Consider the following 15,778-nt stretch of genomic DNA (forward strand, 5'->3'; position numbering starts at 1 on the left):
GCCACGCCCCCTTTCCCCACCCCCGCCCTCTCCTCGTGCCCCGCCCTCAGCGCCGCCGCGTGGGCGTGTCCTCGGCGCCGCCCAATCAGCGCCGCGTCCGCGCGTGGGCGGGGCCGCGCGTGCGCTCGGGGCGGCGGCGGCGGCGTGGCCGCGGCTCCGGGCGCGCCTCGACGGGGCGGCCATGGACCCGCCGCGGCCCTTCCGCCCGCCCAGGCCCGGGCCCGGGCCCGCCCTGCCCGCGGCGAGGGGGCTCCGCGGGCTCCGCGGGCTCGTGGCCTTCTCCCCTCGCCTGCCCTCGCCCGGCCCCGCCCAGCCCCGAGCCGCGTCGTCGCCGTTCCCCGCGCTGTTCCGCGGGCTGGGCCTGGGTGAGCGGCCTGTGGAGAGGCCCCTCGGTAGGTGCCGGTGGTGAGGGGGGGTGCAGGCGGCCAGGCGAGCCCCGCTCCCCCGCTCACGGTGGCCCTGCTCCCGCAGGCCGGGGCGGCACTGGCGATAGGAAGGCTGCGGCTCCGCCCGGCCCCGTGCAGCAGCAGGAGAAGGAGGAGGACAAGGGGGCAGCGCTGGCGGCGCTCCCCACGCGTGGGCAGTGAGTCCCCCACACCCCTAAACCCTCAGTGCCCACCCTCCTCTGGGTGCTCCATCCATCCTTCTCGTCCCTCCGTCTGTGTCCCGCCCCCGTTCCTTCTCCCCTCTGTCTCCCCCTGCCCCATATGTCCGCCCTGTTCCCTTATTCCCTCTGTCTTCCCCTGTCCCTCCTATCCCTTTATCCCAAACCTCGGGTGTTTTGAGCCCCCGGGCTGCAGTGGGGCAGGAGTAGGGGGATTTCGGGGGGGGGGGGGTCGGGCTCGTCGCTGGGGGTTTGCAGCCAGGCCACCCCCAGTGTGTCCCCAGCGTGTGCCAGGGCTGACCGCAGCCCCCCTTGGGGAACGCAGGATCCTGTGGAAAGGCAGAGGGGGCGCGCTGCCCACCCAGCCTGGAGGAGCCGCCCCGTGCCCGCCCAGCCCGCAGCCCTGCCCGACGCCCGTGCCCACCCCGGAGAGCCCCTCAGCTGCTGCCAGGCCGTAAGTGCTGGCCCCAGCCCCGCGTTTGGGGGTCCGGGTGCTGCTGGGTCGCTGCTGAGCCCCCGTCCCTCGCAGGACGCAGGGGACGAAGGCGGCGGCGAAGGGAGCCACGGTCCCCGTGGGGCTGAACTTTGTCAAGATCCACTGCCAGAACGAAGCTGTCTACCAGTACCACGTGACCTTCAGGTGATCACGGGGGGCCGGGGTCCCCCACAGCCCCTCGAGGGTCCCCCACAGCCCCTCGAGGGTCCCCCACAGCCCCTCGAGGTTGGCAGAGTCCTGTGTGTCCCTCCTGCTGTCCCAGCTGCCAAGAGGTGGAGCGGCCCCGGCACATCAGAGAGCTCTGGGTTTTTGCCTTCACGGGGGGGGTTTTGGGGGTCTGGGGGAGGCAGAGAAGGGAGGAAAGCCCCCCTGTGTGCCCCCAGCCCCGAGGTGGAGTGCAAGGCTGCCCGCTTTGCCATGCTGAAGGAGCAGCGCGCCGTGACCGGGGACGTGATGGCCTTCGACGGCTCCATCCTCTTCCTGCCCATCCAGATCCCCAAGGTAAGGGGTAGGGGGGGTCTCCCCCGGTTTGGGGGTACAGGGGTGCCCCTGTTTTGGGTGGGAGAACCCCTCTGGCCCTGCCAAAGGTCAGCCTGAAGGCTCAGAGGAACAGCGACGGGGAGGAGATCTTCATCAGCATCCAGATGACCAAAATCCTGGAGCCCAGCTCGGATCTCTGCATCCCCTTTTACAACGTGGTGTTTCCGCAGGTGAGGGACCAAGGAGACCCTCCTGGAGCTCCAGGGAGGAGACCCCTTTCCTCCTCCTTCCTGTCAGTCCTCATCCAGTCCTACTTTTCCTGCTTTTCCTTCCTTAGAGTGATGAAAATCTTAAATATGAGCCTGGTTGGGAGAAATTTCTTTGAGCCTGCCCAGGCCACCACCCTACAGAAATACAGGTGGGTGCTGGCACCTTCCTTCCCACAGGATCATCCCTGTTTCCCTGGAAACTGGGGAGTGTTCCCAGGTCAGCCTGACTTTGGAGTGGCTGTTTGGAGAAGTCGGGAGCTGGGAAATGAATCCCGTGAGTTCTGGGAGTTCCTTGGCTGCTCCGGGTTAACCCAGGCCTCTTTCCCTCTGGACGCAGCCTCCATATCTGGCCGGGATACGCCGTCAGCATCGGGAGGAAGGACGGGGGGCTCTTCCTCATGGTGGACGCCATCCACAAGATCATCCGCAGCGAGTCCGTGCTGAGCGTGATGTGAGAAAAGCAGCAAAAGCCCCCAAAGCCCAGGGGGACGAGGGTGCTGCCGAAGGTGGGGTGGCACAGAGGGGGGAGCATGCCGTGCCTCTCCTCTTTTTCCCAGGCAAACCATCCACTCCCAGAGCCAGAGGACGTTCCAGGACGAGTGCACCAAGCAGCTGGTGGGGAGCGTGGTCATGACGCGCTACAACAACCGCACCTACCGCGTGGATGACATCGACTGGGACAAGACCCCCAAGGACACTTTCACCCTGGCCAGCGGGCAGGAGGTCACCTTCGTGGACTACTACAGGTGAGGAGGAGGTGCTGGAGCATCCCGTGGGAACGGGCAGGGCGCTGATCCGAGTTGTGGGGGTGGGAGCAGGGAGGTTTCGCTGCCCACGGCGGGGGTTTGGGGCTGGCTGTTCTGTGAGATCCGTTCCAAACCGAGATCCCAGGGTTGTGTGACCATGCTGCTTTTCCAGCAAGACCCACGGGATCACCATCAGAGAACTGGACCAGCCCCTGCTCATCCACAAGCCCAAGGAGAAACAGATACCAGCGGGGAGGGTGAGCCGGGCACGGAGATCCACGGGCTGCTCTGGCCTCCTGCAGCCTCTGGGGAGAGCAGGTATTCCCAGCCCCTGGAATGCTGACGGTGCTTGTCCCTCCCTGCAGCGCCAGCTGAAGATGGTGCTGCTCGTGCCAGAGCTCACCTTCCTCACCGGGCTCTCCGACCTCCGCAAGAACAGCCGGGTGCTGAAGGTCAGAGCCCATCTCATGCCCCGCTCCCGGCTTTCCCGAGGGTTTGGGAGGGACCCCCAAGCCCTCCCTCACCGCTGGGCGTTGCCGGTGCAGGAGGTGATGTGGGAGATGATCCAGAGTCCCCAGCAGCACTACCAGCGCCTCACCGGCCTCCTGCGCCGCATCCGGGACACCCCGGACGCTTCCCGGGAGCTGGAGCGCTGGGGGCTGGTCCTGGACACGGATATCTACAGGGTAAGGGCTGCGGGGCTCCCGGCCTTCCCCCCGGCCCCCGAGGCAGTGGAGGCAGCTCCGGAGATTCCCGCTCTGCCCAGACCCAGGGTCACATCCTGCCCGTGGAGCGGATCAACCTCCGGCACCGCTCCTTCCTCCCCGCCGAGGAGCTGGGCTGGCACCGCGAGGTGACGAAGGAGGTGCCCATCGCCGTGGTGAGCAGCAGCCTGGCCTGCTTGGGAGAGCTGGGATGGGTTTTCCTGAGCGCTGGCATTCCGGCTGAGCCGCTTCCAGCACGAACCCTTCCCTTGTTTATGTTGGATTTGCGCTCCAGCCTGTTTTTCCGAAGGAGTTGGAGGTATGTGGCTGTGGTGTCTGCTTTCCCACCTCATCCCAGCGTGGAGGGAGCCTTTCACATGCAGGAATTGGATGGAATTCAATCCAAATTTCTCGTGGGCCACTTTCCCAAATTCTCCTTTGTGCTGCAGGTTCCTCTTGGGCCAAATTCCCTCTCCCAAATTCCCCTCTGTGCTCCAGATTTCTTTTGGGCCACTTTCCCTCTCCCAAATTCTCCTTTGTGCTGCAGGTTCCTCTTGGGCCACTTTCCCTTTCCCAAATTCCCCTCTGTGCTGCAGATTTCTCTTGGGCCACTTTCCCTCTCCCAAATTCCCCTCTGTGCTCCAGATTTCTCTTGGGCCACTTTCCCTCTCCCAAACTCCCCTCTGTGCTCCAGGTTCCTCTTGGGCTAAATTCCCTCTCCCAGATTTCTCTCTCCCAAACTCCCTGCTGTGCTCCAGGTTCCTCTTGGGCCACTTTCCCTCTCTCAAAGTCCCTGCTGTGCTCCAGGTTCCTCTAGGCCCAGTTTTCCTCTCCCAGATTTCCCTCTGTGCTCCGTAGGTTTCTCCTCTCCCAAACAGGAATGTGCTGCATGGACTGGGAGCTGCAGAAACACCCCCAAACCACGGCCTGTCCTGGCTTTTCTCCCAGATCTCCATCAGTTCCTGGCTCCTGATCTATCCCAAGCGGCTGCAGCACGTGGCCAAGGACCTGCTGGCAGCCGTGAGGAGCAGCTGTGGGGCCATGGGAATGCAGGTGGGACAGCCCACGGTGCAGGAGCTGCGGGACGACCGCATCGAGACCTACGTCAGGGCCATCCAGAGCTCTTTGGGAAGCCAGGTGAGGAGCAGGGACATCCCTGGGAAGGTGGGATTGGGAGCCCATGTCAGGTTCTTCCTCTTTGGGAAGGTGGGTGAGGATCAGGAACATCCCTGGGGATCACTGGGAAGGTGGGATTGGGATCCCATGTCAGGTTCTTCCTCTTTGGGAAGGTGGGTGAGGAGCAGGAACATTCCTGGGGATCTTTGGGAAGGCGGGTGAGGAGCAGGGACATCCCTGGGGATCCCTGGGAAGGTGGGATTGGGATCCCATGTCAGGTTCTTCCTCTTTGGGAAGGCGGGTGAGGAGCAGGGACATCCCTGGGAAGGTGGGATTGGGAGCCCATGTCAGGTTCTTCCTCTTTGGGAAGGTGGGTGAGGATCAGGAACATCCCTGGGGATCACTGGGAAGGTGGGATTGGGATCCCATGTCAGGTTCTTCCTCTTTGGGAAGGTGGGTGAGGAGCAGGAACATTCCTGGGGATCTTTGGGAAGGCGGGTGAGGAGCAGGGACATCCCTGGGGATCCCTGGGAAGGTGGGATTGGGATCCCATGTCAGGTTCTTCCTCTTTGGGAAGGCGGGTGAGGAGCAGGGACATCCCTGGGAAGGTGGGATTGGGAGCCCATGTCAGGTTCTTCCTCTTTGGGAAGGTGGGTGAGGATCAGGAACATCCCTGGGGATCACTGGGAAGGTGGGATTGGGATCCCATGTCAGGTTCTTCCTCTTTGGGAAGGCGGGTGAGGAGCAGGGACATTCCTGGGGATCTTTGGGAAGGCGGGTGAGGAGCAGGGCCATTGCTGGGGATCACTGGGAAGGTGGGATGAGAGCCCATGTCAGGTCCTTCCTCTTTGGGAAGCCAGGTGAGGAGCAGGGACATCCCTGGGAAGGTGGGATTGGGAGCCCATGTCAGGTTCTTCCTCTTTGGGAAGGTGGGTGAGGATCAGGAACATCCCTGGGGATCTTTGGGAAGGCGGGTGAGGAGCAGGGACATTCCTGGGGATCCCTGGGAAGGTGGGATGAGACCCCATGTCAGGTTCTTCCTCTTTGGGAAGGTGGGTGAGGATCAGGAACATCCCTGGGGATCCCTGGGAAGGTGGGATTGGGATCCCATGTCAGGTTCTTCCTCTTTGGGAAGGTGGGTGAGGATCAGGAACATCCCTGGGGATCTTTGGGAAGGCGGGTGAGGAGCAGGGACATTCCTGGGGATCTTTGGGAAGGTGGGATGAGAGCCCATGTCAGGTTCTTCCTCTTTGGGAAGGTGGGTGAGGATCAGGAACATCCCTGGGGAGCTTTGGGAAGCACCCAGGGGGTCTCAACCTGCAGAAGAAGAGGCTCAAGGGGATCTTATTTTTCCCTAAAAATCCATGACAGGAGCGTGGAGTCAGGTGGGGGTTGGGAACAGAGGACAGGGCAAGAGGGAACGGCCTCAAGCTGTGCCAGGGGAGGCTCAGGTTAGACACCAGGAGGAATTTTTTCGTGGAAAGGGTGGTCAAACACAGGAATGGGCTGCCCAGGGAGGCGGTGGACTCCCCATCCCTGGAGGTGTGGATGTGGCACTCGGGCTCGTGGATTATTGGTGACCTTAGGTTTGGCTCAGTGATCCAGGAGGGCTTTCCCAAGCTGAGCAATTCCATTATTCCCCTCAGGAAAAGGTGCAGCTGCTCCTGTGCATCATCCCTGGTGGCCGGGACGACGTCTACGGGGCCATCAAGAAGCTTTGCTGTGTGCAGACCCCCGTGCCCTCCCAGGTGGGCTGGGACCCCCATTCCCAGGAATCCGTGGCTGTCTCCAGCCTCACTTTCCCCTGTCTTTTCCCTCTCCACAGGTCATCAACGCCCAGTCCCTCACGGGCCATCCTGGCAAGATCAGGAGCGTGGTGCAGAAAGTTCTGCTGCAGATGAACTGCAAGCTGGGCGGGCAGCTCTGGGGGGTTGATATCCCACTGGTAAGGCAGGAAAACCCCGGGAAGAGGCCTGGGATGAGCCTGGAAGCTCTGGAGGGGTTGGATTCTTGTGGAGGAGTTGGATTAGTGCGGGCACAGGATGGATGAACCAGCTGGAGAGTCGGGGTTGGCTTCTCTTGGGTGCACATGAGTCCCTTGGAGCTGGAGGGATCCAAGCCTGGAGGTGTCTGACTTATCCCTAAATCCCACCCTGGCTGCTTTTGCCCCTTCCAGAAGCAGCTGAGGGTTGTTGGCATGGCTAATATCCCTAAATCCCACCTGCCTTTCCCTGCTCCGTTATCCCTAAATCCCACCTCTGTTCCACTCTCCAGAAGCAGCTGATGGTTGTGGGGCATGGCCATTATCCGTAAATCCCACCTTTTTCCCTGTCTCCAGAAGCAGCTGATGGTCCTGGGCATGAACATTATCCCTAAATCCCACCTCTGTTCCACTCTCCAGAAACAGCTGATGGTTGTGGGGCATGGCCATTATCCCTAAATCCCATCTCTTTCCCTGTCTCCAGAAGCAGCTGATGGTTGTGGGCATGGCCATTATCCCTAAATCCCACTTCTCCTTCCCTCTCCAGAAGCAGCTGATGGTTGTGGGCATGGCTATTATCCCTAAATCCCACCTTTTTCCCTGTCTCCAGAAGCAGCTGATGGTCCTGGGCATGGCCATTATCCCTAAATCCCATCTCTTTCCCTGTCTCCAGAAGCAGCTGATGCTTGTGGGCATGGCCATTATCCCTAAATCCCACTTCTCCTTTCCTCTCCAGAAGCAGCTGATGCTTGTGGGCATGGCCATTATCCCTAAATCCCACCTTTTTCCCTGTCTCCAGAAGCAGCTGATGCTTGTGGGGCATGGCCATTATCCCTAAATCCCATCTTTTTTCCTGTCTCCAGAAGCAGCTGATGGTCCTGGGCATGGCCATTATCCCTAAATCCCACTTCTCCTTCCCTCTCCAGAAGCAGCTGATGCTTGTGGGGCATGGCCATTATCCCTAAATCCCATCTTTTTTCCTGTCTCCAGAAGCAGCTGATGGTCGTGGGCATGAACATTATCCCTAAATCCCACCTGCCTTTCCCTGCTCTGTTATCCCTAAATCCCACCTCTGTTCCCCTCTCCAGAAGCAGCTGATGATCCCTAAATCCCACTTCTCCTTCCCTCTCCAGAAGCAGCTGATGGTCATGGGCATGGCCATTATCCCTAAATCCCATCTCTTTCCCTGTCTCCAGAAGCAGCTGATGGTCATGGGCATGGCCATTATCCCTAAATCCCACCTTTTTCCCTGTCTCCAGAAGCAGCTGATGGTCCTGGGGATGAACATTATCCCTAAATCCCACCTTTTTCCCTGTCTCCAGAAGCAGCTGATGGTTGTGGGCATGGACATCCACCACAGCAGGAGCCAGGGCATGCGCTCTGTCATCGGCTTCGTGGCCAGCATGAACCAGTACGTGGCTTCCTGGGGAAGGGGGGGTGGAGGGGGAAGTTTTCCTGCTCTGCCCTGGCAATTTGCAGGATGTCCCACCCCAAAACCCCTTTCCTTGGCCGGGAAGGGGGTGAGGATGCCGCTGTCCCCGAGCTGCTGCGCTCAGTGTCGGGAAGGGGCTGGGAATGCTGAGCCAGGGCCGCTTTGGGCTTGCACAAGACCTCGGTGGACTTTGCCTGGTGCTGGGGGGGTTCCTCCAGGCTCCTCATTCCCGTTCCATCCCCAGCATCCTCACCAGGTGGTACTCCAGGGTGGTTTTCCAGATGCCCCACCAGGAAATCGCCGACAGCCTCCGGCTCTGCCTCTCCCAAGCCCTCAAGCGCTTCTACGAGGTGAGGCCGACCAAAACCACCCTCCTGTGGTTCCACATTCCCCCAAAACAAAGGGAAAACCTCCCAAACTTCCAGCCTGGATACGTGCAGGGGAGCAAACCTCCCTGGCAGCCTTTGGACTGGATGTGGAGCTGGGGCAGCTCATCCTTATCTTGGGGACGTGTTTGCTCAGGGGGAAGTGCCACGTCACAGCTCCCAGAGGCCTGGCCCTTGTCCCCAGCGTGAGACAGGGCAGGGGCCAGGGAAAATCCCAGCTCTTGGGATTTTCCCAGAGAAGCCTCATCCCTGGAAGTGTCCAAGGCCAGCCTGGGATAGTGGAAGGTCCCCTCTCCATGGCAGGGGTGGGATGAGATGGGCTTTGTGGTCCCTTCCAACCCAAACCATTCCGGGATTCTTTGATTTTATTTCCTCATCCCGCTGTGGATGCTGCAGGAACAGCCCTGGACATGGGGAATTTGCTGGGCAGGAGGGCCTGGAGGGACAGGGAATGGCTTCCACTGCCAGAGGGCAGGGATGGATGGGATCTGGGGAAGGAGTTCCCAGAGCAGCTGTGGCTGCCTCATCCCTGGAAGAGAGTCCAAGGCCAGCTTGGAGCACCCTGGGATAGTGAGAGCTCTCCCTGGCCATGGCAGGGGGTGGAATGAGATGATTTTAAGGCTCCTTCCCACCCAAATCAGTTTGGAATTCTGTGATTAATTCCAGCACCTCCCTCCCCAAACCCATTTCTGCAGGGGACTCACTGTGGGTTCAATTCCCAGCTCCATCCCAACACCCAGACTTCTCCTGACCGGGGAATATTTTCCCACCTCCCTCAGCTAATCCCTTGCATGGCAGGGGAGGTAAAAAGGAGCTGATTTTCCCCATTTTTCCCCCCCTAGCTGAACCACTCCCTGCCCATGAAGATCGTGGTGTACCGGGATGGGGTGTCCGACCCCCAGCTGGACACGGTGCTCAAGTACGAGGTGCCCCAGCTCCAGAAGAGCTTCCACACCTTCCAAAATTACCAGCCCAGCCTCGTGGTCATCGTGGTGCAGAAGCAGATGAGCACCAACTTCTACTGCCTGACAGGAGAGGAGTTTGTGTCCCCTCCCCTGGGCACCGTCATCGACCACGGCGTCACCAGCTCGGGCTGGTGAGAGGCAGAGCTGGGGCTGGGGGAGCTGGGATGGGGTAAAAAACACCCTGGGGAAGGAGAAAAAAACACCCCCAGGGGGAAAAAATAACCTGGGTGTAAAAAAAACCAGAGGGGAAAGTGCCCCAGGGTGGGAAAAACGCATCCTTGGCGTAAAAAGTGGCTGTAAAAGCACCCCGAGGTGCAGAAAAAAAAGGTTGTAAAAATAGCCCAGGGTGCAAAAAGAACCTCAGGGTGCAAAAAAATTCCCAGGGTGACAAAGAAATTGTAAAAATAGCCCAAGGTGTTGGAAAGAATCCAGCCCAAGGTGTAAAAAACGGTGTGTAAAAGCCCCCCCATTTTGTAAGAAAATGGTTGTAAAAATGCCATAAGGTATTTTATTGTTCATTGGTTTTACAAAATAAGGTACTCTGGGGTGTAAAAACACCTCGAGTGCAAAAAAATGGCTATAAACCCACCCCAGGGTGCAAAAAAAAAAAACCCAGAGTGAAAGAAAAATGGTGGCAAAAATACCCCAGGGTACAAAAAAAATCCCTGTGGAGTGCAAAAAATTAAACCCTTGTGGTTCAAAACCACCATTCTGGGGTGAAAAAAACAGCCCAGTCTGGGGCTCACAGCACCCTGAGGTGCAAAAAAGTTAATTTTGGGCTGGAATAAAATGGAAATGGGGGTTTGTTGTGTCCTTGCAGGCAGGATTTCTTCCTGCTGGCCCATCACACCCGGCAGGGCTGCAGCGTTCCCACGCGCTACATCTGCATGTGGAACACGGCCAACCTCAGCTCCGAGCACCTCCAGAGGTAAGGGGGGTCCTGGGACCCCCAAAATCCTGCCTGGGGAAGGGGAGAGAGCCTCAAAACATCCAGGGGAAATGCAGGAGACTCAGAGTTCCTGAGATCCTGCAACGCCCCAAAATATTCCAGAGGGAAGGGGAGAGAGCCTCAAAATCATCCAGGGAAAGGACAGGAGTCCCAGAGCCCCCCAATATCCCACAGCCCCCCAAAATCCTCCCTGGAGAAGGGGAGAGAGCCTCAAAATCATCCAGGGGAAATGCAGGAATCCTGGCGTTCCTGAGATCCTGCAGCGCCCCAAATTATTGCAGAGGGAAGGGCAGGGATTTCTGCAGCTGCCCAAGATTCCAGAGGCCCCCAATTCCCTGTAGGGCTCCTACAGCCCCCCCAAAATCCTGCCTGGGGAAGGGGAGAGACCCTCAAAACATCCAGGGGGAAATGCAGGAATCCTGGAGTTCCTGAGATCCTGCAGCACCCCAAAATATTCCAGAGGGAATGAGAGAGATCCTCAAAATCATTCAGGGAAAGGACAGGAGTCCCAGAGCCCCCCAGTATTCCACAGCCCCCCAAAATCCTTCCTGAAGGAGAGAGCCTCAAAATCATCCAGGGGGAAATGCAGGAGATTCAGAGTTCCTGAGATCCTGCAGTGCCCCAAAATATTCCAGAGGGAATGGGAGAGACCCTCAAAATATCCAGAGGAAATGCAGGAATCCTGGAGTTCCTGAGATCCTGCAGCACCCCAAAATATTCCAGAGGGAAGGGGAGAGAGCCTCAAAATCATCCAGGGGAAGTGCAGGAGACTCAGAGTTCCTGAGATCCTGCAGCACCCCCCAAAATATTGCAGAGGGAAGGGGAGAGAGCCTCAGAATCATCCAGGGGAAAAGAGAGGAGACTCAGAGTCCCCCAACATTCTACAGCCCCCCAAAATCCTGCCTGGGGAAGGGGAGAGACCCTCAAAACATCCAGGGGAAATGCAGGAGACTCAGAGTTCCTGAGATCTTGCAGCACCCCAAAATATTCCAGATGTAATGGGAGAGCCCTTCAAATTCATTCAGGGAAAGGACAGGAGTCCCAGAGCCCCCCAGTATTCCACAGCCCCCCAAAATCCTCCCTGAAGGAGAGAGCCTCAAAATCATCCAGGGGGAAATGCAGGAGACTCAGAGTTCCTGAGATCCTGCAGCACCCCAAAATATTCCAGAGGGAAGGGGAGAGAGCCTCAGAATCATCCAGGGGAAAGGAGAGGAGACTCAGAGTCCCCTAACATTTACAGCCCCCCAAAATCCTGCCTGGGGAAGGGGAGAGATCCTCAAAACATCCAGGGGAAAGGGCAGCAGGCCCAGAGCCCCCCAGTATCCCACAGCCCCCCAAAATCCTCCCTGGAGAAGGGGAGAGACCCTCAAAACATCCAGGGGAAAGGGCAGGAGACTCAAAGTTCCTGAGATCCTGCAACGCCCCAAAATATTCCAGAGGGAATGGGAGAGAGCCTCAGAATCATCCAGGGGAAAGGAGAGGAGACTCAGAGCCCCCCAATATCCTACAGCCCCCCAAAATCCTCCCTGGGGAAGGGAAGAGACCCTTAAAATCATCCAGGGGAAAGGGCAGCAGGCCCAGAATTCCTGAGATCCTGCAGCACCCCAAAATCCTACAGAGGGAAGGGGAGAGACCCTCAAAATCATCCAGGGGAAATGCAGGAATCCTGGAGTTCCTGAGATCCTGCAGCACCCCAAAATATTCCAGAGGGAAGGGGAGAGAGCCTCAAAATCATCCAGGGAAAGGATAGGAGTCCCAGAGCCCCCCAGTATCCCACAGTCCCCCGAAATCCTCCCTGGAGAAGGGGAGAGACCCTCAAAATCATCCAGGGGAAATGCAGGAGACTCAGAGTTCCTGAGATCCTGCAACGCCCCAAAATATTCCAGAGGGAAGGGGAGAGAGCCTCAGAATCATCCAGGGGAAATGCAGGAATCCTGGAGTTCCTGAGATCCTGCCGCACCCCAAAATATTGCAGAGGGAATGGGAGAGACCCTCAAAACATCCAGGGAAAGGACAGGAGTCCCAGAGCCCCCCAGTATCCCACAGCCCCCCAAAATCCTGCAGAGGGAAGGGCAGGAATCCCAGAGCCCCCCCAGTGTCTCACAGGAGAAAGAGCAGCCTCGTGTCAGGGTGGGGATCCAAATGAAACCCCCCCAAATTTGGGGTTTTTGGGTAAATCACTCCCTGGAGCAGTTTGGGGTCCCTGTGCGGGCACTGGGCTGAGCCTGCTGCTCATACTGGGTGAACTGGGAGGGGGTGGATGAGGCACATCCCACACCTGGCTCACCCCATTCCCAACCTTTGGAAGAAATAGCTGGGAGCAGGTTCTGGGAGGGACCTGAACCTGGATCCATCCCCATTCCCAGGAATCCCAAATCCCATTTCTGGGACAGCTGGGAGCAGGTTCTGGGAGGGATCCATCCCCTTTCATGGAAATCCATTTCTCCAAGGAGAAGGACAGCTGGGAGCAGATTCCAGGAGGGATCTGAACCTGGATCCATCCCCTTTTCCAGGAATCCCAAATCCCATTTCTCCCCAGAAACCAGCTGGGAGCAGGTTCCAGGAGGGATCTGGACCTGGCTCCATCTCCTTTTTCAGGAATCCCAAATCCCATTTCTCCCTGTTCCAGAAGGGATCTGGACCCAAATCCATCCCCTTTCCTGGGAATCCCCATTTCTCCAAGGACAGGGACAGCTGGGAGCAGATTCCAGGAGGGATCTGCACCCGAATCCATCCCCTTTTCCAAGAATCCCAAATCCCATTTCTCCAAGGACAGGGACAGCTGGGAGCAGGTTCCAGGAGGGATCTGGACCTGCCTCCATCCCCTTTCCTGGGAATCCCAAATCCCAGTTCCCTCCCTGTCCCAAGGACAAGGGACAGCTGGGAGCAGGTTCCAGGAGGGATCTGGACCTGGCTCCATCTCCTTTTTCAGGAATCCCAAATCCCATTTCTCCCTGTTCCAGGAGGGATCTGGACCCAAATCCATCCCCTTTCCTGGGAATCCCCATTTCTCCAAGGACAGGGACAGCTGGGAGCAGGTTCCAGGAGGGATCTGCACCCGAATCCATCCCCTTTTCCAAGAATCCCAAATCCCATTTCTCCCTGTTCCAGAAGGGATCTGGACCTGAATCCATCCCCTTTTCCAGGAATCCCAAATCCCATTTCTCCAAGGACAGGGACAGCTGGGAGCAGGTTCTGGGAGGGATCTGGACCTGGATCCATCCCCTTTTCCAAGAATCCCAAATCCCATTTCTCCCTGTTCCAGGAGGGATCTGGACCCAAATCCATCCCCTTTCCTGGGAATCCCAAATCCTGTTTCTCCAGAGACAACTGGGAGCAGGTTCCAGGAGGGATCTGGACCTGGCTCCATCTCCTTTTTCAGGAATCCCAAATCCCATTTCTCCCTGTTCCAGAAGGGATCTGGACCCAAATCCATCCCCTTTCCTGGGAATCCCCATTTCTCCAAGGACAGGGACAGCTGGGAGCAGATTCCAGGAGGGATCTGCACCCGAATCCATCCCCTTTTCCAAGAATCCCAAATCCCATTTCTCAAGGACAGGGACAGCTGTGAGCAGGTTCCAGGAGGGATCTGAACCTTGCTCCATCCCCTTTTCCAAGAATCCCAAATCCCAATTCCCTCCCTGTCCCAAGGACAAAGGACAGCTGGGAGCAGGTTCCAGGAGGGATCTGAACCCGAATCCATCCCCTTTCCTGGGAATCCCAAATCCCATTTCTCCCTGTTCCAGAAGGGATCTGAACCCGAATCCATCCCCTTTTCCAGGAATCCCAAATCCCATTTCTCCAAGGACAGGGACAGCTGTGAGCAGATTCCAGGAGGGATCTGAACCCGAATCCATCCCCTTTTCCAAGAATCCCAAATCCCATTTCTCCAAGGACAGGGACAGCTGTGAGCAGGTTCTGGGAGGGACCTGAACCTGGCTCCATCCCCTTTTCCAAGAATCCCAAATCCCAATTCCCTCCCTGTCCCCAGGCTGACCTTCAAGCTGTGTCACCTGTACTGGAACTGGCCGGGCACCGTCCGTGTCCCTGCCCCCTGCAAGTACGCCCACAAGTTGGCATTCCTGGCGGGCCAGGTCCTGCACCACGAGCCCAGCGCCCACCTCTGCGAGCAGCTCTTCTTCCTTTAACCTGCCAGGACCCAGAAATCCGGGACTGCACTGGGAAAAGCGGGATTGAACTGGGATTGCACCCCGAGTTCTGCTCCCCACCCGCTGCTCTTTGCCCCCCCTGTGCCAAGGGGGATCTTCCTCAGTTCTCTGTTCTGGTGTTAATTTAATTTATTCTTTCTTCGTTGCTTTCGAGGCTGCTGGGGATTGCGGCAGCATCCCGGGGCTGTGGGGTTTTAATTTGGGAATTAATCCCCGTGGGGATGAACCCAAAAGGAATTTCCTGCTGGTTTCCAGCCCTCCCAGTAAAGGGGGTTGAGTTAACGAGCCCCAAAAGTGCTGCTGCTCCCACAGCTCATCCCTGTGCCGGTGCTGGATGGAAATCCCAAAGATTTCAGGGTTTTTTTTTTTTCCCCCCTCCCCAGTTTCTTGCATTTCCATGCAGGTTCAAAGTTTTGTTTTTTTTTTTTTTTTTTTTTTTTTTTTTTTTTTCCTGGGCTTTTTTCAGCTCCAGTTTGGCCAGTTCTCCCGTCCTTGAGGAGTCACTGGTTTTCCAAGGAGAATTCTTTGTGGATTCAGGTCATTACCCCAGGGAAAGGTTGGAGTTTTCACCTATTTTAGGTGCTTTTTTTGCCTTAACTCGAGACAAGTTGGAATTCCCTCATTTTTCTCTTTGCTGAAATTGGTTCATTCCAATAAAATCGTTGCTGGCAGCTGCTCCCTCGTGGATTTTTTTTGGGGGGGGTGCTGGTGGCCACATCCTGCCCCTCATTCCTGGGGGATCCCAGGATGGAGCAGGGACCTTGGGGGGGGTCACAGTGCCACCAGGGTTGTCACCTTGTGCCCCGGGTTAATCATTTATCCCTGTTTATTTGCCAATCCCGGCGGACTTTGGCAGCCGTGGCCCAGCCTGGGGTGGGATTTAGGAACAAATCTTGGCCCTGGGGGTGCTGGGCTGGGATTTTTGGGGGTCCCCCAGCTCTGCCTGACCCCATCCCAGGAGCATTTTCTATCCCAGCTCTGCTTTTTCCTTGTCCTTGGCACGGGGAGAGGAGCCAGGATGGCTCTGGCTGCCAGGATTTGTCCCCCCCTGGACCCCTCTGGGTTTTTTTGGGGGGGTCTTTGGGGTCCCCCAACCCCACCCGAGGGGATTTTTGGTGCTGTGACCCCTCGGGAAAGGATTGAGGGGTGTTTGGAGGGTCCTTGGGGTGCGCTGAGTTTGGGGAGGTGCCCCCAGGGGGGTGTTGGGGGATCTGGGGGGGTCCCTTGGAAGGGTCCTGGGGGGTCTTGGTGCCCTCAGTGGGTTCCACGGGGTCCCAGTACCCCCAGGTGGGTTTTTGGGGGGTCCCCATGCCCCAGGGTGGATGTTTTGGGGTGATCCCAGTGGATGTTCTGGGGGACCCCAGGTGGGATTTTAAGTGAGGGGTCACAATTGGGATTTTTGGGGGTCCAAATGAGATTTTTTAGGGGGTGTCAGGTGGGATTTTGGGGGATTTCAGTGCTCTGGGGTGAGCGGGGCTCTG

The 15,778-nt window shown here is 57.8% G+C and overlaps 1 protein-coding gene across 1 annotated transcript; it reads left to right on the top strand.

Moving 5' to 3' along the window:
• Window positions 1–181: 181 nt before the first annotated feature.
• On the top strand, window positions 182–14,968 carry PIWIL2 (piwi like RNA-mediated gene silencing 2). The gene is made up of 21 exons (XM_053966650.1): window positions 182–392; window positions 472–583; window positions 930–1,058; window positions 1,134–1,244; window positions 1,484–1,601; window positions 1,688–1,800; window positions 1,909–1,998; window positions 2,187–2,300; window positions 2,407–2,595; window positions 2,768–2,852; window positions 2,961–3,047; window positions 3,141–3,281; window positions 3,362–3,475; window positions 4,248–4,436; window positions 6,062–6,163; window positions 6,241–6,360; window positions 7,719–7,807; window positions 8,073–8,178; window positions 9,057–9,310; window positions 10,000–10,107; window positions 14,120–14,968. Exons 1-21 carry the CDS (start codon window positions 182–184, stop codon window positions 14,274–14,276), a joined length of 2,739 nt encoding a protein of 912 aa, XP_053822625.1. The 3' UTR covers window positions 14,277–14,968.
• The last annotated feature ends 810 nt before the right edge of the window (window positions 14,969–15,778 follow it).

The sequence above is a fragment of the Vidua chalybeata genome, chromosome 28, assembly GCF_026979565.1.
Source record: "Vidua chalybeata isolate OUT-0048 chromosome 28, bVidCha1 merged haplotype, whole genome shotgun sequence".
NCBI lineage: Eukaryota > Metazoa > Chordata > Aves > Passeriformes > Viduidae > Vidua > Vidua chalybeata.

Bases quoted from the DNA above. Each gene is read 5' to 3' on its own strand.
- PIWIL2 (XM_053966650.1), top strand. From the start codon at position 182: ATGGACCCGCCGCGGCCCTTCCGCCCGCCCAGGCCCGGGCCCGGGCCC. The intron at 3,282-3,361 runs GTAAGGGCTGCG...CGCTCTGCCCAG, and splicing joins TGGACACGGATATCTACAGG to ACCCAGGGTCACATCCTGCC. The intron at 7,808-8,072 runs GTACGTGGCTTC...TTCCATCCCCAG, and splicing joins TTCGTGGCCAGCATGAACCA to CATCCTCACCAGGTGGTACT.